The sequence below is a fragment of the Lagenorhynchus albirostris genome, chromosome 14, assembly GCF_949774975.1.
Source record: "Lagenorhynchus albirostris chromosome 14, mLagAlb1.1, whole genome shotgun sequence".
Taxonomy (NCBI): Eukaryota; Metazoa; Chordata; class Mammalia; order Artiodactyla; family Delphinidae; genus Lagenorhynchus; species Lagenorhynchus albirostris.
Window position 1 is genome coordinate 69,268,895 of NC_083108.1, and position 24,072 is coordinate 69,292,966.

The following is a 24,072-nucleotide window of genomic DNA, read 5'->3' on the forward strand; positions in this document are numbered from 1 at the left end:
AACCAAATATATATATATATATAAAAGAACTGACTTTAAAAATAATTCATTTATATAAAATGGTAACAGTTTCAGAAAATCCAATGTGCATGCTTGCCTAAAATGCAAAGAGCTTCACTTGTATTTCCTGTGGTGATAAGAGTGAATGGTTAGGGGGAGGAGGCTGGGAGAGGGATGGATTAGGAGTCTGGGTTTAACAGATGTAAACTTTTACATAGAGAATTGATAAATAACAAGGTCCTACTATATAGCACAGGGAACTATATTCAATATCCTGGGATAAACCATAATGGAAAAGAATATGAAAATGAATGTGTGTGTGTGTATATATATACATATATAATTGAATCACTTTGCTGTACAGCAGAAATTAACATTGTAAATCAACTATACTTCAATAAAACTAAAAAAAAAAAACCACAGTGAATGGTTAACTCAGTGGGGGAAAATGACTGTGCAGGTTTACCTGGTGGTTACACAATGGAGTTAACAAGACCTCTTCCCCGATTTTAATCACCATCCCCATTTCTCCCCTCTCCACCAAGGATCATATAACAGTGAGGTTGACCCAGGAGTTTGGGAAAAGTCAGATTTTAGAACCAACAGCAGTGGAGACGGCCCAGGACTTGGTTGAGTCTCACCCCTGGGCCGGCATCCTATCCCCTCAGTTTGATTCCACGGCTTTCTGGCAAAGCCTCTGCTCCTACTCAGAAAAATGTAATCATTTGTATGCAGATTCATTTCCTGAAGTATTGACTCTACTCCAAGATAAAATCATCTCTTGAACTCTGGTAGAATCATGACACAACTTTTTAAATTTTATTTTAATTATTTTAGTTCTATGAACATGTGGAGAAAAAAACACAACTGCACTGAAGTATTTGCTCTTAAAGGGCAACTACTGAACAGCTGCAGGCTGCTCCGTCGATGAGGCACGGTCACACGACAGCTGTCTAGAAATCAGCCGAGTTTATGGAGAAGAGTACAGTCAGTGTGAACGCAGATTCAGTGTTAGAAAGTCCAATTCCAAAGGTGCATCATCACAGAGGCACACTCAAAATACTGAAGGATTGACTCTTAGGTGCCTGAGAAGCATGTGAACACTTTTATAGGCGTTACCGAAAATTTTCAGAATTTTATAGGACAGACATACCCTATAGCTTGAGTAACCCAGAGGGACGTATTTATCGGGTACATTAATGATATATATGACTACAGACATTTGCCAATACTTAAATTCTACTACGTAAAGAATCAAGAGAAGGCCTGTCTCACTTTGAAGGATATGATTTCAACATATAAACAAATGAATTAGACATAGACTCGTGCTTGCATTAGCAAAGGTGTCCCAATAAAATACTTTTAATTGTGAGGTTCCTTAGTCTATTTAAATTTTGGACCATTTGGAAGCTAAAGAACTAAAGGTCAACGGGCTGTTAAGATATACAAATCCTAAATTATAAAGTACAGAGGAAACAATCTAATGCAAAGCCTGGCACATAGCACATGGTCAGTAAATGCTCGTTGAATGAATAAATTAACACATTTTAAGGACAGCACTTATTGGGTAAAATGAGGTACACCTACACAGTACAAGATCTTATCAGTATAAATACAATGATATATAACTAAGATAATGTTACATGCCAAATATATCTCTATTAAAAAAAAAGATTTTATACATAAAGTTTCATACCTTTCCATGAATTTTTGAAAAATGCTGCCTCGAAGACTTTCACAAATTTCTTCTATGTATGGCTGGAAAGGACGGAAAAGAAATTCCACACTGCATCAGTAAGAACATAATAAAGTGAAAAACAGAAAAGGATGAGACTCAGACGAGGTGAGCCTCCAAATTACGTGCTCCCACAGCACCTTGTACTCGCCCTTCGCAGCCTTGTCCAATTTTCACCAGTGTACTCATGGTCACGATTATTTACTTGTAGTAACCTACACCACTCGATGGCATGTTCCATGAAGGCAAGGACAGGTCTGTCCTGTGCGCCACTGCATCCCTCCTGCCTAGCACGGCTCCTGGCAAGTCACAGACACATCTTAAATGGCTGGAATTAGCTTCATGGGCATGTGACTCATGCAGCCCCACAGAAGAGCCCAGGGCTCGGTTTGGTGCCCTGCTGTTGTCATCCTGAAATTAATAATTTCTGAACAAGGGCCCCCAGGTTTTCATTGCGTACTGAGCCTTGTAAGTTACGTAGTGCATCCTATAAATTACTATTAATTATATAATTGCTATTAATTATGATTATCATAAATGATCAGCACTAATATTGACTTTTAAAGACGAAAAGCCAAGGGACCCATGGAGTAAATTTTTTTTTAATCAGCTACTCCCAAGGTCTTTGAGCAAGTTCACGGCTAAGCAGGGATTAAGGCAAGGGCTCCTTGCTCACACGTGCAGTGCCCTTTCCCTGTGGAGAACAATCTACTTCAATATCATGCCACTTTACACATTACCAAATAAACTGTATAAACTTATTTTCCATGGGATGGACTTCAAATCAAGAACTATAAAAATATCAAATGCCAACATTTCACAGCTCAGCCTGGAGCCACTTAGATAGTTTTGGAAAATATCTTCATACCCTACACTCACTGAATGATGCAAATTTAATGTTTTCTGTGTCTTCGTAGATCATCCTGAAAATGTGCAAAAAAGAAGGACCAGATCAGGAACCGTCCAAGGCAAGTGATCAAACTAGGAAGTCTGCAGAAGCCACAGTCACCAACACAGGCAGTGAGACCACTGCATCTCGCCTGGGAGCCTCACTTCGTGCCACGGGGCTAAGCCACCTCCACCCCCCCGGCAGGGCTACTGCTGTCCTGGGCGGGACACCGGAACTGGTCACTAAAACCAGGTGGACTTTGTTCCCTCCTTAGTAACAGGGGAAGCTGAACTCTCTCTCTGAAGCCCTTTCCACCTCTGAAGTCCTGTGTTTCTATGATGACACATAATTGCAATCTTCGCGAACTCTTCTAGATGCTAAAGACCAAGGGCCACAAGTCTCAAGAGGTTCAAAAGACAAAAGAGATCAAGTGTTGGAAGACATACGAAAAGCCTAAATTTGTGTATCACAGATTTTCTATTTACAAAAACTGTTACGTTAATATTTTTTCATATTTTATAAAACAGCCTGTACTTTTGCTGATAAAATAAAAGTTCACCAGAGATTCTTAAGACTGGATATGATATACTACACTGCCACTCTCAACACAAAGAACTACAAAATGTGTCCGGTAAGCAGTGCAAAAGCGAGAGTTCAACAGTGGGGTCATGAGCAAACAACCTCACCTGATTCTCAGTTCCCTTAATCTGTAAAATGGGAGAGTCACATCTAATTTTCAAGGCCACTGTGAGAATTTAGTAAGATTAAGAATGCTGAGAGCCAAGCACAGGGCCTGGCATGTTCTAGGAACCTAAATGTAAGCCAGGACCCCTCCCGACTCTTGCCACCAAATGTACCTGTGCAATTATTTATTTCTAAAGTTAATTTTGCAAACAAAAAGAATAAAAAGTATTCTGTATTTACTTTCAGAGCATTTTTTTCTTACTACCTTCTTCTCCTCGATAAGAAATTTCAACTCAGGCATCACACTTCCTGATGTCTAAATGTATGATAAACCTACAGTCATCAAAACAGTATCGTACTGACATAAAAACAGACATTATGGACCAATGGAACAGAATAGAGAGTCCAGAAATAAATCCACACACTTATGGTCAACTAACCTTTGACAAGGGTGTCAAGCACACGATGCGGAAAGGATAGTCTCTCCAATAAATGGAGAATGAGACTGGACCCTTATCTCATACATATACGAAAATCAACTCAAGATGAATTAAGGACTTAAATATAAGACCTGAAAGTGTACAACCACTAGAAGAAAACACAGGGAAAGAATGTCTTGACATTTGCCTGGGTGATGATTTTTTGGATGTGACATCAAAAATTCAGGCAACAAAAGCAAAAACAGACAAGTGGGATTGCATCAAACTAAAAAGCTTCTGCAGAGCAAAGGAAACAATTACCAGAGTGAAAAGGCAACCTGTAGAATGAAAGAAGGTATTTGCAAACCATATATCTGATAAGGGGTTAATATTCAAAATATACGAGGAATTCGACTCAATAGCCAAAAACCAAATAACCCCATTCAAAAGGGGGCTGAGGACCTGAATAGACATTTTTCGAAAGACAGACAAATGGCCAACAGGCATATGAAAAGGTGCTCAACAACACTAATTATCAAGGAAATGCAAATCAAAGCCACAATGAGATATCACCTCACATCTGTTAGGATGGCTATTATCAGGAAGCCAAGAGGTAAGTTGTTGGTAAGGTCGTAGAGTAAAGGGAGCCCTTGTGCACTGTTGGTGGGAATGTAAATTGGTGCAGCCATTATGGAAAACAGTATAAGGATTCCTCAAAAAATTAAAAACAGAACTACCATATTAACCAGAAATCCCCCTTCTGGTATATATCCAAAGGAAATGAAATCAGTATCTTGAAGAGGTATCTGCACGCTCATGTTCACCGCGGCATTATTCACAACAGTAAAGATACAGAAACAAACTGTCTATCAATGGATGAATGGATAAAGAAAATGTGGTATGGATACATACATATATATAAAAACACACAATGGTATAGTATTCAGTCTTTAAAAAGAAGGAAATCCTGCCATTTGTGACACCATGGGTGAATCTGGAGAACATTATGGTAAGTGAAATAAGCCAGACACAGAAAGACAAAATATGGTATGATCTCGTCCACATGTGGAATCTAAAAAAAGTCTAACTCATAAAAGCAGAGTAGAATGGTGGTTTCCAAGGGCTGGGAAGTGGGGGAAATGGGGAGATGGTGGTCAAAGGGTACAAAGTTTCAGTTATGCAGGATAAATAAGTTCTGGAGAGCTAATGTACAGCATGGGGACTACAGTTAATAATACTGTATTGTACACTTGAAATTTGCTAACAGAGTTGATCGTAAGTGTTCTCACCCCCACACATACACACAAACACACACACACAAATGTAACTAGGTGAGGTGATGGATATGTTAATTAGTTTGATTATGACAATCACTTCACAACGAATACGTATATCAAAACATCACATTGTACACCTACAATTATATACAATTTTTATTTGTCAATTGTAACTCAGAAAGGGGAAAAAAAGAAATTCCAACTCAAAGAATATCAACTAACTTTATGGTTAACGTCCCTCTATAAACAGGACATCCAAACATGTAACTTCTATCTATACTTTGATCACTATGTTCTGATGGTACATGTCACACTGAATTGCACTAATACACCTTCTTATTTAAATCAACTTAATAGGGACTACTTCCTTCACCTTTGAAATAAGAATACCAGCCATTCTGTATCTATTTTACCAGAAAGTTATTTAATTATTTTCTTATGAACAAATCAGTAAAGTGAGTGGTTTTGAAAGATACTGGAGAAGCTCCTAAATGACTGTTCCTTGAAGGCACAGAGAGAATTTTGGTGGTCTTTGTATCTCATCTGGAACTATCTTTTTAAATGTTATTTATGCTGCAGGAGAAGCTAGCATCAGAGTTGTAAAATCCACGTACTGTGAGGTATAATTTAGCAACGTTAGATGTAATTGACTACAAGACTGTCTCTGAACAGCGTCAAAGTCAGACAACTGAAGTTCTGACATGAAAATATCATGAAGGCAACAAACGGCAGATGTTCACGTTGCACTTTTTGAATGTACAGTGTTTGGTAAGAGCTGACATTTGTGGAGCATGGCAACAGACAGGCCTAGTGCAAAGCAACTCACATGCACTGAATCCTCAAGACCCCCGTTTGCGGGAGAGGCCGCTCTCACTTCTGCTTCACAGATGGGAAAACTGAAGGGAGGAGGGGTACGGTAGCTTGCCCAGGGTCTCGAAATCCAGGGCACTTAATTTCAGAGCCCAAGCTTATAACCAACTAGACTATAAAGGGTGTTACATTTTAAGAAAAGTCCATCTAATTATTTTGGCAGAAAGGCAGCACGCGGTCTGTTACTGTACCCAAATGTTCTCAGAGCCAAATCAAGATTTTCTCTATAAAATAATCAGATTCATTTTGTATGTAAATAAAACCTATCATAAGGCACCTAGGTAAAAATCAACTTAACTTCTCTGTAAATTACTGAATAATCCAGGAAATGGATTAATTATTTTCATTTATGAAAATCATTACATTAATGAATGTCATTCTTTCATATTTCTTGTGACTCACAGAAACATGAAAAGTACATTATCCACTTGAAAATCTGACCGTGTCCTTGCAAGCTGCCACCTCTATAGAAAACCCACAGGATGAGAGAAAAGGCTTTGGGGAGGAGAAACCATTACATCTGAAGATCAGCAAATACATTGGCCCATCAGTTGTGGATCAAGTTTTCTGAGGCTTGTCATTTAAAGCTGCATGACTGTGCTGTGTTCAAGATATGAGGAGCCAGGGCAAAGTCCAGTTCCTCAGTCACGACACCAAGGCCGTTCAAACCTTCCCTCTTGATTCTTGAAAATGGATCTATTTCATCTGGGGGATAATCACCGTGGGGGTCAACACCTGTACCACTAGAAAGGAAATCTTGTCAAGTCCCCGCTCTTCACAGGTGCCTGGGATGTCAAACAGGAAAAGGCTTTTCCTCCAATGTCTTGTCTTGATTGATTTATAGAAACGCTCCAGTGGCGTTTTTCAGGAAAGCCTTCACGAAGAATGTCGGCAGAACAGCACACATTTCAATGAGAAGACATACGACATTAAACTTCAGTTCTTCCAGATAACCCTCCACGTAAGAAATTCGCCTCATATGTCAACTCCCCCGGCACTTTCACAGATGCAAAGAATGGCCCCAATCCAATTGTTAAGCAAATTAGAAACATTTATTGGGAAAGCACTTTAATCTTACCTGAAAAAGAGTTGATGTCACTTGTTTCTTGGATAGATGACTTTGCACGTGTTCTACAGCTTGCTTTGAGAATGGCTTTTAAAAACCAAGAAAACAATGTTTTTGCCACAAATATAAAACAGAGCAAACCTCTGTATGTTACAATATCAAACATAAAATTTAACACAAAAATTACTAAGCAGTAACCTATAGGGATTCCATCAACATGCATTCTTTAAAAAATCTGTTGGTTGTCTGCGGGCAAGCCAAACAGACGACTGCTCCTCTGAGCTTCCAGAGTTCTTAGATACCATGTCGAGAAGGATGCTGTGCAACAGGGGCATCCAACTGACATACCTAATCCCACAGGAGATCAAGATGACTTCGACTAAAAAAAGCTGTAAGGAATCGTATTATCACCGTATTAAATGCATCATCCCTCAACTGGCTGATACTGGGCTCCTAAAAATGCAAAATTTCTATTATATGAGAGAAAGTGAGTGCATGAAAATATACCTAAGAATTAAACGTCAGGACTGCAAAGCTAAATCACAGTGTTGAAAAGACTCTAGGTTAAGGAAAATCTTGCTGTAACCACAGGGGAGAGGAATTGGTTCTAAAACAGTGAAACTCACACTGACAAAAATTACACACTCTGTCCTCCCCCAAAACTTCAAATTACGTCTGCAGCAATGCACAAGAAGAAGAGCTTAAAAAGCATATCACGCTGCTAAAAACCCTGTAAATTGTTGACCTATACGAAAACTACGTTTACAGAGGCATTCACAGTGAACACCTGGCATTTACCAAGGTTCAACCATTCCCCAGCAAGGTAGCAAGGCAGAGCGTTACGATTAACTCTAGCTCAGAAGTTCAGCAAGCACTGTAGGCAACACAATAAACACAGAAGCACGGACATATATCATTGTCATGACCACTGCTGTCCAGTCAGGCTCTCTGCAATGCTGGAAATGTGGTGAACCTGGGCTGACGCAGGAGCCACCAGCCACATGTGGGTCTTGAGCCCTTGAAATGTGGCTCATGAGGAATTAAACTTTCAATTCCATTTCGTTTTAATTAATTTAAACAATTTAAATACCCACATGTGGCTAGTGGCTACTGCATTGGACACAGCAGCCCAGGGCTCTTAGGATACTCCTTTGGAAAACAGTCTTCATGTAGAGAGATTACATGGTAAATTTTCATTATTAATTATCCCACTCACTCCTGGTGGAATAATTTCCTAGGAACCCAGTTTATCCTAATGACTGAATTAGATTGTTTCTCTGATTTATCAATACAAGGAAAAAAAATGGTTTCAACCATCATTCAACTATTAATGAACTACATTAAAACAATAATTACAATCCTCCTTATTAATTCAAAGAAAGCATTTAAGATTTTTATTGATCAATATATGATTAGCCTAACTGTTAAAGGAGAGCTAAATGAAAAACAATAAAGCTTAATTTCCTTTAGAAAGTCTAGAATTGAGGTTGGCTTTTTCTTCCGTTGATCTGCATTAGCCATTTTATCAATGTTTGCAGTGAAAGTATCCACTTTTTGGAAACATACCAAGAGCATATGGAACAACAGATACTGGATCGGTATTACCAGGAAACAAATGACAAAAACAGAAGAAATGGGTTCCATCCTGGATGAATATCATGTAATTTTTAAACCTCTTCCTCCTACTTTAACTTTCATTCTGGAAATGTTTGAAGGCTGTCTCATATTTACCCATACTAAAGTAATAAAACAAAAAGATACTTACATGTGAACAAGACAGCAGCTCCTTCATGATGTAAGTATCATAAATTTGTCGACTTCTACAAAGGCGATCTTCCTCATTCTCAAGCTTTTCATATTCTTTTATCTGGATGGTTAAAAGTTACCATTGTTAGGTACTGTCTTCCTAGAAACTTACTTTAGTGAAGGATATTACTAGTCTTGGCAGAAACCACTTCCACATGACATCAAGCAAATTACTTGAATCGGCCATTCCACCGGAAACAACTACTTCTAATGTTGTAATAATGAAGTTGGAATAATTTAAATTCAACTTGGAACATACGAATGGATTTTTTCCTATGATGAACCTTGTCGCTTAAATTTAGAAACACAATATTAAGAAACAAATACTGCCATGGTTACAATTATCTTAACGATGCACCAGCCATGGACCATTCATCCTTGCCAAGTCTCCTTTCCAAACCACAAATAATTTAAATTTGTCTGTAATCCAGTTCTAAGAGTTATGACGGGGCTCGTTCTCACTCAACTACAGTGTTACAAAATTCAGGAGGAAAAAATAATAATAAATTGCTAGGATTCCTGCAAAGAGATGTTTAGAAATCAACTAAATATTTTGGAAATGCATTAACCATAGATAAAAGCATTGGTTTTTCACATTGGAACCTTCTCTGCACTCTAAAAGTATTAACAGAAAGGTTCCTTCAAATTGTATGTTTTGCCAATAACTTAAGGGAGGTAACCTGACGGGTGTTAAGATAGACCAAATAATAAAATGAGCTTTGGAAATATTTGCTTTATGAGGACATGGCCCCTATTACTCCAACCTCAAAACAGAAGTTCTCAGATCAGGGAAGTATTTTTATTTATTTACAGAAATACATTTAATCTAAAAGACAAGAAGAGAATGAAAACACAAATGAAATATGGAGCTGGTAGGAAGACTGTAGCAAAGATTTTCAATATAATGACTAATAACTACATATAACTTATTTTTGGAAAAACAAATGCTCCCACCAAGGAGACAGTTGTAATACTGACTTTCATGATATCTGAGTGCTCTCTATTCTGCTATGACAAAAAGTGGGGCTGATTACTCCTATGGGAGAGAGTATAAACTGAATAGAAATAAAAGTTACCTTTTTTACTGTACAGTCTAACAGTTTTGAAATCAAAACCAGTAAATCCTATGAAAATTTCTGATAATGAAAGGGCACAGTCGGCAGGGAGAGAAATATGTACAATGCTGACGTCCTATACGAAGGCTAACTGGTTCACACACTGAGAAAAATTCTGGGATCATCTTAATTGCCCTTAAATATCATCAGTGAGATGGCTGAAATTCACAAGTCTGTAACTGCCTGGGCTTAGAATGGAGTCTTCTTGGAACCGACACTAAAATTTAACAAAAAGGCAAGAGGACTGGGGTAGGTTGATACCCCATCCAAGAGGAAAACACTTTTAAAAATTTTTTTTATTTTTTAAAAATTTTCATAGAAATATAGTTGATTTACAATGTTATGTTAGTTTCAGGTATACAGCAAAGTGATTCAGTTATATATATATACACACACACACACACACACACACACACATATTCTTTTTTTACATTCTCTTCCATTATAGGTTATTATAAGATATTGAATATAGTTCCCTGTGCTGTACAGTAGGTCCTTGTTGGTTATTTGTTTTATATAGAGTAGTGTGTATATTTTAACCCCAAACTGCTAATTGATCCCTCCCCCACCCCATCTTTTGGTAACCATAAGTTTGTTTTCTATGTCTGTGAGTCTATTTCTGTTTTGTAAATAAGCTCATTTGTATCATTTTTTTAGATTCCACATATAAGTGATATCATATATTTGTCTTTGTCTGGCTTACTTCACTTACTATGATAATCTCTAGGTCCACCCATGTTGCTGCAAATGGCATTATTTCATTCTTTTGTATGACTGAGCAATATTCCATTGTGTGTGTGTGTGTGTATGTATGTGTGTGTATATATATATATATATACACACACACACACACACACACACACACACACACACACACACCACATCTTCTTAATCCATTCACCTGTCGATGGACATTTAGATTACTTCCATGTCTTGGCTATTGTAAACAGTGCTGCTATGAATACTGGGGTGCATGTATCTTTCCAAATTATATTTTTCTCCAGAAGGAAAACACTTTTTTAATGAAGAAGCAATTCAGCAATGTTGGCATAACCAAAGGATCTGGGCTTAATCATCCAAGGTTAATTCAGGAGAACATGTCTGAAGGTTCAAATACCATGCCAGATGCAAGTATGGTAGCTGCAAGGAAACAGAAGCCAGACACACAAATCTGAGGCAGAGTCAGAAAATAAACCAAGGACTCTAGTTTGGTAGATTTCTTTTGATGTTTTGTTTTAGTAAGGTCCAGAAATTAATGCCAGAATGCCAGGATAGAACAGGTGGACTGTTAGTGAACCAAAGGCAAACGTTTCTGCCTAAACATACAAACTCTAGGAAAACTAAACCTTCATGGAATCATTATCCTTGAAAACAAGTGTAATGAAACCTAAGTCTATGTTCTGGGGACCTATAAAGCAAGCTGACACCTGGTTAAGCAAACGCTGATTCTATGGGAGTTTTCCATGAACTGTAATAATCTGACAATACAGAAAATTCCGGTTTCTTGCACAAATGATGCTCTGAACCACAATTCTGGCTTTAGTAAGTGCCTCGTATCTCATAAACTCCAACTTGAACAACAGAAAAGGTTAATTCTTAGTAGGCAAAGAAATAGCCTCAAGCATCCCTGGCTGTAATTCACTTTCTATTATCAGTGAAGACCACTAATTAAAGAACATGCAGTCAAGTATCAATTGGCTCTAGACAGGATGTCCTGATGTGCAGAGCAAATGCCACCCCTAATCCTGGCAGTCAGGTTGTCCAGGGAACCTGAGCAGGCAGAGGCCCAAGTTCAAGGTGAAAAGTCTCTACTACAGCAGAACAGAAGCTTCGCCATCAATGATGAACATTCACTAACCGTGTAGTCCTCCCTTTCTGCTTTGGTCGTTAAAAAGCTCACAGCTGAACGTGTAGCCTAAATGCACAGAACCCTAAGAGCAAGCCCTTTGGGTCCACAGCTGTCATGGTCCCCACTTTCCTGCCTCCCGTTTTTCCCACTACCATTCCCATGAGACGGTCTAGTAAAGTCACTAAGGGCCTCTGCCTTGACCAATCAAGGATCTCTCTTTTTGCCCTTAGCTTCCTGACATCCCAGCAGCATTCAGCTCAGTGGTTCCCTCCTGCCTCCTTGAAGGCTTTCTTCTCTGACTTCTGGGATCTACACCGTCCAGGGGTTCGCCACACTGGCTCCTTTTCTTCAGTTTCCTTTGGTAATTCTTCCTCCTCGGCTATACTCCTAAATACTGGAGTGCCTCAGGCACAGTACTGGGGCACCCCTTTTTCATCCACTACATATTCTCCTTAGGTGAAGCTATTCAGTCCCATAGTTTCAAACACCAATTATATTCCAATGACTAAGACTGGATCTCCAGGACTCACTTCTCACCCAGAGCTCCAGCGTCTAAATATTTAATCACCTACCGGACATTTCCACATCCTCTCTCCCCTAGCCAATCATGCTCTTCCCCTAGTCTTCTTTATCACAGAAATGATAAAACCATCCTCCCAGCTGCTTAAGCCAAAAAAATGGAATAATCATCATTGATTCTGCTCTCTTGCTCACACCCCTGTCCCCACCACCCCCTACATCCAATTCATCAACCAGTCATGTTGGCTTCATATTCAAAATTATCACAAACCAGGGTCCTCCTTCAGGTAATAGTGAACTAAACTCTAACAACAATTCTGGACATACAAAAAACCTAACTGCACTGGACCACCGGAATGTGACCAAAAGTACAGAGATAATGGAAAAGGGGCATCAAACAGAAGCTGGAAGGTAAGAGAGGATATTCCTGAAAATGAACAGCCAGAGCAGAGCTCCAAAATTTTACGTACAAACCTCTCAAAATCTCTGGTGGACCCCATAATGACAGGTGAGCATGACAGACCCACAGCAGTCCAGCTAAGGTTAAAAGAACTGAACAAGATTCAGTTGCTACCCACTGTATGAGAAGACAGAGCATCAAGTCTGAGTAAGCCAAATTAACTGCTGAGACAAAAAAAATCAATACCCTTTGGAGAAACAGAGTTTAGAGTATCTACAATATCAATGGACAAGATACAATCTAAAATTACTCTATCTATGAAGAAACAGAGAAATGTGGCTCATATGCAAGAGAACAGACCATCAGTGAAGACCAATCCAAGATGATTCTGATGGAATTATCAGACAAGGATTTTAAAGGAGCCGTTATAACTATACTAAAAGATGTACAGAAAATATGCATGTAATGAATAAGAAGATAGGAAATAGCAGAAAAATAATAACTATGAAAAGAACCACATGGAAATCTTCTCTGAAAAAAAATTCAATGGATGGACATAATAACAGACTAGAGTTGGCAAAAGCATCAATGAATTTGAAGACAGCTCCATAAAAATTATCTAATCTGAAGAAAAGAAAGAAAAAAAATTCGGGGGGCAGGGAATGGAACAGGGAGAATCAGTGGTATCTAGGATAATATCGAAAGATCAAACCTCGTTATGAATGGAATTCTAGAGAGAGGAAAAAAAGAGACTGGGGTAGAAATAAAGTTTTATAATGGCCCAAATTTTACCAGATTTGGTGAAACATATAAATTGACAGATTCAAGAAACTAAGTGAAAGCCACAAAGGATAAACACAATATCTGAAATTACTCCACTAAAATGCACCTCCTCAGAAGTCAGCCTTTGACCCAGCAATTTAAGGTGGCCACCAAATCACAATACGTCACATTGAGTTGCGGGTCTGTTTTGAATCACTGCATAGCAGTTATCATTTCCTGATACATTTCCTATTCATTTATTACTGGTTTATTGTCTGTTTCAACAAAAATAGGAGCTCAAAGAGAGCACAGACTTTGTCCATCCAAACAATGCTTCCCAGCATTAGTGTTTGATAAATACTGGTTGCATGAGTGAAGAAAAGTCTGTGTAGTAACTTCACCTCTGGTCTTATATTTTCTGTTTTCCGTGATTTATTATTAAATCTAGGTGTAATATAAATATTTTTATAAGCTGCGTCTAAATCTAACTGGAACAAGGAAGTGTATAAACCAACACACCGAGCAGTAGCTGCGTGTCAGGTGCTGTTCTGGTGTGTTGCATACACACATGACAACCCTAAGGACAGACACTGCTACCACCCTAACTTTTAGATGAGGAAACCCAGATAGAGTGAAGCAAGACTCCTTGCCCAACTTCAGGCAGCTAATCACCAGCAGTGTCCAAATCCAAATCCAGACGGTCTCAGTTTAGAGCTGGAACTCTTTACCACCATGTTACAGCATATACCTAAGCAGCATATTATAGATATTACAGTTTAGAAAGCAACTGTCCATCTGGCATCCCATTTGAGACTCTCAACTAGCCTGTGAAATAGCAGGAGATGATTACTAACCTCGTTTCATAGAGAAGGTAACAGATGCTCAAATATTAAGTCCCCATTCTATGAGCTCAAGTACAGGACAGTGTCTTGGTTCACACTTGTAAGCTCTGAGCCTGACACAAGGTAGATGCTTCAGGGTTTGCTCAGTGACCAGCACCATATCCCACAGCAAGTGAGAGGGCAGAGCACAGCTGCACCTAGATCCTAGCTGGGCCTGCTGTCTAGGAGTCAAACAACGGTCAAGTGGAAATACTGATGACGCGCACACACCAGCAGCAAGCGTATATTAAGTATCCCATGGGCGTTACAGGCAACAGACAGTGTCAGAATCAGAGAAGCAAAGCAAGCAAAGCAATCACGGAAGACCGGGACGACTGTACAGACAGGCTTTACTGGAGAATACAGAAACTGACCTTGGCCTTAAACGAAGCAAGGCTTTCCACAAGCCGAGAAAGGGAAACAGCATCCTAGGCTGGGGAAAGGTCATAAGTAAAGTATAAAAAGAAGAACTGGGCTCGGTGGGTTCAGGTAATATTGGTTACTGGAAGGTCTACGTGAGAAGGTAGTGAAAGATAAAGAGGGAAAGGTAAGTGATAACTAACGCAGAGATATGTGAGTGTTGGAAGAAGCAATTAGGACTTCAGACCACAGGAAAATGGGTAACCACTAAGCGCCTGGGGACACAGAAAAACGGAAATACAATGGACAACATACACATTGCAAGATACCTGACAACAGAGTTTTCTAGGGATCAGGATTATAAAACTAGAAATTAAAGAATCCACCAGGCTGGTGAAACCAAGGAGTCAGAATTACTGATAACTTCCATCTTGGAGGCTGTACTGACTTACACAACTGTATTTGGAACTCCAAGGTGGATGGTATTGTCAATTAAAGAACACAAAGCAAGTTGCTGAGGAGCCCTGAAGCATTTTCCTCCAAGGGGATAACCTGATAGGCCAGATCCATCACACCAGGCCAGGAGAGAGGAGAGAAGAGCTGAGAAACAAGCCAACGAAGAGAAACTCCGATATCTAAAGTTCAAATGGAAACACATCAGCAGTAGTCACCACCATAGTGGCCAGAAGTGCTTAAGAAATAACTACGTAGGTTGCCCATCTGTTTCATCTACTAAAGGAGATTGCTTTCTCTTTGACAAAGCAGCTGAGTACATGCTGAAATTGGAGAGAAGCTTTTAAGAACACAGGAAAGAAAAAAAATTTTTGACACATCAAGCTGTGAGTCTCATCCAGATAAAATGCCTGATTCAGACTGAAATAATAAAGTCACTTCATACTCAGTGGAAGACTTTGGGATTTAGATAACTTTTTTTTTCACATGATGCTAAATGTGCATCATCATTTGATCATTCTTCCCGGAAATACATTAATATAATTTTTTAAATGTAGAAAAATGTCATTTTCATGTATATCAATAAACCAGGAAAAAAGGGAATATTCTTCCCATTTTCAAAGATACAAAGATTACTAATATCAGCCCTAATTATGCCATGCTTTCTTTGGACCATTTCAAATGTTTTAGGGTAAAGACAGATCATGCTAATAATATTAGCATATGTCCTTTCTTAAATATATTTCAATTAATATATTCTCTAATTTCAATTTTAATTTCCTCTTTGACCCTTAAATTATTTAGAAGTTATTTGTTTCCAGGCAGCTAAGGATTTCTTACTTAACACTGTTATTAAATTTGAGCTTAAGTCCACTGTGGTCAGAGAACATACTCTGAACAATTTCAATCTTGAAATTTGTAGGAAGTTTTCTTTAGGGTCCAGCATATGATCTATTTTGGTAAATGTTTCATATTTGGTAAATGTTTCATATATGTCTGGAACATATTTCATGTACTTTAAAGAATGCAAAACTCTGTTTCTGCTGGGTCAATTAGGTCAAGTTTATTCATCACTTTATTAAGATCTTCTACATCCTTACTAATTTTTTGCCTGTTTCTTCTACAAGTTCTTGAAGTATGTGGGTGTCCCACTAGGGTTGTAGAATTATTTTGTTTTGGATCTTCCTGCCAATTTTTGCTTTAAATATTTTAAACTTCTGTTATTTGTAAGATACAGATGCTGACTCCTCAATCATTATGAATTAATCTCTCTTTATCTCAAAGTAGCATTGCCATGTACTTTGTCTGATATTAGTATAGCTATACCAGCTTTGCTTCAGTTAGTGTGTATATTACATATCCTCTTCCATCCTTCTGTTTAAAGTATACCACTTCTTTAAAAATTGAATCACTATACTGTACACCTGTAACTTATATAATATTGTACAGCAACTATAGGTTAATCAAAACATAAAATATCTTAAAATACATAAATAAAGCATCTCACTTATAAGCAGTATATAACATGGTTTTGGTTATTTATCCAGTCTGACAAACTTAGTCTTTTACTGGGAGCATTTAGTCCATTTATATTCAATGTAATCATCAATATTTATATAGATGAATTTATAGTTACCACCTTACTCTTTATTTTCAATTTGACCTCCTACTTTATGTCCACCTTTTATTCTTTTTTTTTTTTTTTGGATTAATACAGTGTTGTTTTATTCCACATCTCCTCTCTTTTAACATACGCATTTTATTCTTTTAAAAGTTACCTTAGAGATTACAATATACATCCTTTACAAGTCAATGCAAATTATTATTTTTACTATCCCCAATAATCCTAGAATCTTAAGATATTTTAACTTTATTAACCCCTCTCCTGCCTTTTGTGCTACTCTCATACATTTTAGTTTTACACACACTTTAAACTCTAAAAACATATTATAGTTTTGTATGGTCAACATTCATATATTTCACATACATATTTACTCTTTATGATGTCTTTCATTCCTTCCTGCATTTCCATCTGGGGTAATTTCCCTTCTGCTTACAGTAGCTCCCTTTAGTATTTATGGTAATGCAGTTTCACTACTGACAAATTCTCTTGGTTTTTGTCTGAAAATATCTTTATTTCACCTTCATTTTTGAAGGAAGTTTTGGCTGAGGAAAGATTTCTAGGTTGGCAGCTTTTTTCTCTCATTACTTGAAAGATGGCCATTTCATTGTCTGTCTTTCTTTTTTCTTAATCATTTATTTTAATATGTCACAGTCGTTTTGTTCATATTACTGCCCCTTTAAAAATGAGGTGTCTTTTTCTAACCTCTGGTTGCTTTTAAAATTTTCTCTCTGTCACAGGTTTCCACAGTCTTATATTGATGTGCAAAGATACATTTCCTCTGTACTCATCCTGCTTGGGGTGTTCTAAGTTTTTTGAATCTGTAAGCTGCTGACTTTCATCATTTTGTAATATTCTTAGTATTATATCTTCAAATACTGCTTCTGTACCATTCTCTCTCTTCCTTTCTGGGAGTCCAACTTTACATGTGTTAGACCTTTTAGGTATGCCTCATATGTCTCTAATGCCCTTATTTCTTTTTTATATTCTTTTTTCTCTGTATTTCAGTTTGAGATGACCTACTGACCTGCTTCCCTATTCGTTAATCCTGTCTCGCACTGTGACAATCTGCTATTGGTTCTAACAACTAGGTTCTAATTTCAAATACTTTATGTTCTAGAATATCTGTTTGGTTTTCCACAATACATTCAAATTACGCTGAAACTCTCTATTCCTCCATCTAATTATTTTGTCCATCTTTTTCTCTATTGTCTGGAACATATTTACAGTTATTTTTAGGTACTTGTCAACTAACTCCAATATCTGATTCATCTGTGGGTCTGCTTCTATTGTCTTGTTTATAAGTCATGTGATCTTGCTTCTTAGGTGGAAAATCATTTTTTACTGTATGGTGAAGATTGGAGAGTCTCTATATATTGTTATTTTCTACCTGCAAAAGAGACAGAGAGCTCCCCCCTTATTCTCTGTTGCACAGGTAGGGAGGGAGTTCATCACCCAACAGGGGGTTGAGCTGGGCTGGTCTGCCCTGCCATTTGTGTAGGACTCAGTCTGCCTCTGGTTGGTCCCTGTTCTAAGGCCTGGGTCTCCATGGAGTTCAATGAGACCTCTGTCTCCTCAGCACTGGATTCAGTTCTGCCCTTAAGAAGTCTTCAGGATAGCTCTTTGGCCCCCCGGCCCACTAAAGCTTCAAAACTTGGCATGTGTCTTGAGCACGGGACTCATCATGTTTTGGGGGCTCCTCCAGCTTCGTTGTTTTTTTTTTTTTAACATGTTGGATGTTATAAGTTTTTAATTGTTTTGCGGGGGGGCGGGAGGGTGAGGGTTTGTCTGCACCGCACGGCTATGGGATCCCAGTTCCCTGACCAGGGACTGAACCCAGGCCCTTGGCAGCGAGAGCACGGAGTTCTAACCACTGGACCGCCACGGAATTCCCAGCTTCATCTGTTTTTTACTCCAGATCCAGAAACCTCTTCTGGTTTTTCTGTCTCCCAGAAGCAGCCTCCTGCCAGGGGCCAAAGCTGGATGCTCACCTGCCCACCACACCTGGACCAGCCGCCACCCCAGGTGATGAGTGGTTATGGCTCTTCAGTGGGGTTTTCATCTCTTGCCTGTTCTGTTTTCGGATTCCTGCCACAACAGGTGTACATTTCAATACCGTTTAATACCGCAAGGCTGTGGGAGGTTTCAATGTGTCTTCCAGAAGCTCTTGGCCTGCCTCTTCAGATCCCCTCCCAATGTCCTGCTGGGAAAACCAGCTATGGGTTTGAGGCCACCCTTTCCCACCAAGTCTCCAATTTGTCACTCTAGTAATGTGTGACCATAAACCTTTGCTAGTTTCTCTTTCACCCAGTAGCAGTCCCCTGCCTCGGCTTCTGTGTCCAGAATCAGCGTGCTTCTGCAGAAAATAAAATGGCTGGTAATGCTCAGTGCACCTCTGAATGATTCTTCCTCCTCTGGAATCTGAGTCCAACTATTCCTCACTGATTCCAGAACACTACAGAGCTTTAAAAATACGATTTTTATAGTTGTTGTCAGCATCTCTAAAACTATATCTTGTAGTACTAATTACTTCTGACGAATCTCTAAGATATCTAGTAGTCTTAATATTTCCCAAAGTACAGTTTAAATATGCTTTTGAAATAAAAGCATTGATAAAACAGTCACTTCTTACCTCTTCATAAAACTTCACCTGAGGTACAGCTTCATTAATTTCATTCAAACAAAAATCTTTAAATAGCAAGAAACCTAAAGAAAAAGAATAAAAAATTTCAGGGTGGGCGATGAATGTAAATTTTATCCCACAGGGTGTTTTCAAATTCATTTGTTTCAACCTCTTCCTCCCCTACCCTTAAAATAAAAAAGGGGGTTTCAAGAGGCTACTTAACGCCTAAAAGGAAATAATCCAGGTAAAGTTAAGAGAATCACACCCCTGGTGCCCTGCTTTGAGGCTCCTTCTCTCTTGGCAGCCCCCCTCCCACTTTTAAAAACTGCACAATTAACAGTGCTAGTGTTTAGCACCACTTAGTGCTACTGGGCACCAGAACAAGTGGAAGATTAACCAAAGAAATCAGAGATACAGGTAATACAGAAGTTGGTAAGAGTCACCATGGAGCTAATAAATGCTACGCCACAGAAACAGAACTACAACTCCCTTAAGAAAAACAAAAGAACTACTTTCCTAACCTTTCTAGGCTTTTCTCTCACCACTTATTAGCTCAAGTCCCTCCAAGTCCCTACCAAATACCTCGTGCCAGGGCAGATCACCCACTCCCAGATCCATGCCTCATCTTCAAGCAATCAGTACCTTCGGCCCCGGATCCCACCCCCATTGCACAGTGCCTGCTACACGGTGGGAGGCCAATAAATACGTGTTGAAAGAATGTTTGTTCGCATGGCCCTTCCAACACGCCTCTGCCAAAGTGCTCACCCAGGTTAATTATCTGATTACAAGTCTCCCACCCCAGGACCAAACCCAGTGGCCAGCTCAATGCCTTGCACCTAGTCAAGCCTCAGTGAATGAATGAAGCTGGAGAGGACAAGCTGACACCAGACTGAGGGCAGAGATACTGGGAGATTACGAAAAGTCAAAAGCAATGAGAAGGTCCAAACAATTAAAGGATTGTTAGGAGAGACAGAAGTCACAGGAAAAAAAAAAAGTGAAGAAAGACTCACAAAAAGTCTAAAATGTTGGGCAAAGGTAGATCAGAACTCCCCAGGTAGGACAGGAAGGAAGCAGCTTTGAAAAGATTTTCATTCAAGTTAACGTAAGAGTTATATAACTTGAGCCTGTCTGTTGTTGCCCCATAAATTCCCCTCCATGCTTCCAGGAACATGACCTTTGAAAACGGTAAATGTTTGTTCAGTGGAACTGGAAGAAAGGTATTTGGACTACTTGGTTAGCTTGGCAAGACCAGACTAACAGGGGCTGGGTGCACAGCTCCAGCAGCAGCACGGCCGTGCTCATACTGTCAAGGGACTGCAGCAGGGCCAACATACGGAGGGAGTAGGGAATTCAAGAAGCAGACAAGTAGGAAGAACTGAAGATGTGAATCTCTACCGATGTGCATGTTAATATTTTTATTTTAAATAAGAGAAAGGTTGACTTTTTGTTCTCATTCATTTCAAAGTAATTTCCAATTTCCCTTGTCATTTCTTCTTTGGCTCATGAGTCATTCAGGAATGTGTAGTTTAATTTCCAGATATTTGGGGTTTTTTTTTTTTTCAGGTATTTTTGGGATATTGATTTCTGTTTAATTCTGTTGTGGTCAGAGAACACATTCAGTAGGACTTCCAATGCTTTTGAATTTATTGAAACTTGGTTTTGGCCCCAAACTTGGTCCCTCTAGGTGAATGTTTCAAGGGTACTTGAAAAAAAAAAAAGAGAAACAGTATATAGGGTGGAGTGTTTCATTAAATAAAGTAAAAAAGCAATTAGGCCAAGTTGGTTGATAGGCCTGTCCGGGTGCCCTAAATCTTACTGTCTGTTTATTCTCTCCATTATCGGTGGAGGACTGTTGAAATCTCCACTTGTAAACTGGAAGGGAGAGGAAAGAAAGGAGGAGGAGGATGAAGAAAGGGAGTTGAATGAATAAACATCCAACTTAATATGTTGTTTACCTACTTCTTTAATGCAATTTCCATCATCAATGTGTAAGATAAGCCAAAGAATTATTTGGAACATCATATAGGGGGAAAAAAACAGTATTTTCCTCGTGTCTGTACATAAACTGAAGCATTACTTTCTATCACAGCAGCTGTTAAAATGGGGCAGCCAGAAGAAAGATATTTTGCCTTTTGGATACATCCTAGATCGTTGTGTTCCAGGCTGAATGCAATTTACCTTCATTAGACTTAAATTACATTAAAAAAAAAAATGAAGCATTACTCAGATTAGAACAAAAGCTAAAGGGCAAAAATAAGGAAATAATTTGCCTAACTGGTTCACTTCATCAGTGCGATTTCTCCAGATTTCAAAGAATAAAAAGTAGTGAGCCAACACCTGCTTACTAGGTAACTGTGGAATGTGTTTACCCTTGTTTCTATATTTGAACCACTGCAAACTGCCTGAATACTGATTAACTTCCGAGTGTATGTAACATCCAGGAAAGGCAAACTATCCCAATTTGCCACTAAAATATTTTGCAAAAATTGGTAGAAAGAATTGTATTATCTTTTATAAAAGATCAATTAAGAACTTTTGAAAGCATTAAATATACGTGGTTTCTATGGGAAATTGAAATATAACCACCTAAAAAATGAAAAAGAGGGAAAGAAGAATATGAAAAAAATCTTGTAAGAAATAATACCTGTCCTAGGTTTTACCAAGGAGATTCAAACACTGGGAAGGAGGATAGACTGCATAACTGCTAAAAGCTCCTACCAAAATTTACTCATTTGACAAAGCATTTACTGAGTGTCTACTAAGAGTCACTGTGCTATATGCTGGTGAAGACAGAGTTTTTCCCATAAGAGACTTATGGGTTTGTGTAAGGGGCAGACAACAAAGTAGTAAACAAATGAAATAACTGTAATTTATGGGAAATTATACAAAGTAATTAAATATGATGCTGAGAGCAATGATAAAACACAATGTCAATAAGACCTCTCTGAGCTGTGGGATAAACAAAGTACAAAGCATTTCAGATTAGAAAAGGCCAGAATGCCTAATCTCACACCTTCTATTCAATATTGTGAGGTCTTAGCCAGTGCAATAAGAAAAGGAAATAAAACTTACTAAAATTGAAAAGGAAGAATTAAAACTCATTTTATCCCTAGACAACGTGATTAACTATATAACAAATCCTATCTACAAAATAACTACTAAAATATATAAGTGAATTTAGGAAGATCCATACATGACCATAAAATACAAGGTCATTAGCTAAAAGAATCGATGACATTAGATACACTCACATCACACAGTTTTAAGATGGAATTTTGAAACAAGTCCATTTGCAATAACATCAAAAAAGAACCAATACTTAAGAATAAATAAATAAGAGATATACAATGCCACTAAGTGGAAAACTATATAATATGACTGAAAGATGTTAAAGAAGATCTAAATAAATGGAAAGATATAGTCAGTTCATGGATTGGAAGACTCACTATTGCAGATGTTAATTCTCCCCAAATTGATCTATGGAGTCAATGCAATCCTAATGATAATCCCCATCGGCTTTTTAAAGAAACTGACAAGCTGATTCTAAAATGTATATGGAATGTATATGTATAACTGATTCACTTTGTTGTAAAGCAGAAACTAACACACCATTGTAAAGCAATTATACCCCAATAAAGATGTTAAAAAAAAAAAGCTTACTGAAAAAATAAAATTGATAAATAAAAAAAATAAAAAATAATAAATAAATAAATAAATAAATAAAATGTATATGGAAAGGCGAAAAACCTGGAATACCCAAAACATCTTGAGAAAGAAGCAAAAGGTTCAAGGACTTACACTGCTTAATTTCAGGACTCATTATACAGCCATGGTAATCAACACAGTGTGGTACTGGCATAAGACTAAATCATGAAACAGAATAGAGGATCCAGAAATACACTTATATGTGCTCAACTTATTTTCTACAAAGATAGCAAAGCAATTTATTAGGAAAAGGAAGTCTTTTCAAAAAATGGTGCTAGAAAAAACTTATATCCAAATGGGAAAGAAAAAAAGAAAGAAATCTGAAAAAGGCCTACATCCCGTTTATGTATACATTAAAAAAAATACCTCTTACAAATCAATTTTTAAAACGAAACAACCCAATAAAAGAATGGGCAAAAAATGTGAACACTTCACAAAGGAAGAAATATGACTAGCCAATAAGCACATTAAAAGGGCTCAATACCGTTGGTCATCATGCAAATATAAATTAAATCACTTTGAGATACCACTTCATAACCACTAGAAGGGCAGAGTTCAGAAGACTGACAATATCAAATTTTGGCAACCAGAAGCTTCGTTCGCTGAGAAGCATATATAATGTCTTGGACACGTCCTCGTGCTTCTGAATCAACAGGCAAAGAGGGGAATTACTGTGCTGGCTGGGATGATTGATGGGCTGTGACTCCACAATGGAGGGAAGGGGAAAGAAGGAAGAAGGGAGGAGAAGAATAAAGGAAAGAAGGGGAAGCTCTTCCTTAGCATCAAATACCAACCAAAAACTACAGAAGGAATGATGGAGTTAGAAAATCAACAGGTGCCAAAACCCGGGGGCAAAAGTTTGACACGGAACAAAATATTTACACAGTCTCAAAAGTAATCTCCCATAAATTACTCATTAATTACAAAGGGAAAGCAAAGACAGGCCACAGATTTGGAGAAAATATTTGCAATATACATATCTGATAGAGAACCTGTATCCAAAGTATACAAAGAATTCTCAAACTCGATGATGAGAAT

At 38.2% G+C, this 24,072-nt stretch overlaps 1 protein-coding gene across 5 annotated transcripts in view; it reads right to left on the reverse strand.

The window, feature by feature from the left end:
* GRK3 (G protein-coupled receptor kinase 3) overlaps positions 1–24,072 on the reverse strand; it is a 119,245-nt gene that overhangs the window by 45,522 nt on the left and 49,651 nt on the right. For 4 of the 5 annotated variants that reach the window (XR_009534669.1, XR_009534668.1, XM_060120821.1 and 1 more), the window contains exons 3-6: positions 19,339–19,412; positions 8,706–8,807; positions 6,953–7,027; positions 1,697–1,758 (exon numbers count right to left, since the gene is read on the reverse strand). Coding sequence is in view for 3 of the 5 variants with exons in the window: in XM_060120821.1 (XP_059976804.1) it covers positions 1,697–1,758; positions 6,953–7,027; positions 8,706–8,807; positions 19,339–19,412 (313 nt within the window). In the remaining 2 variants the exon portion in view is untranslated. Of the gene's footprint in view, positions 1–1,696; positions 1,759–6,952; positions 7,028–8,705; positions 8,808–18,697; positions 18,785–19,338; positions 19,413–24,072 lie in introns of those variants that run through there. The other variant, XM_060120822.1, reaches the window with a different exon arrangement.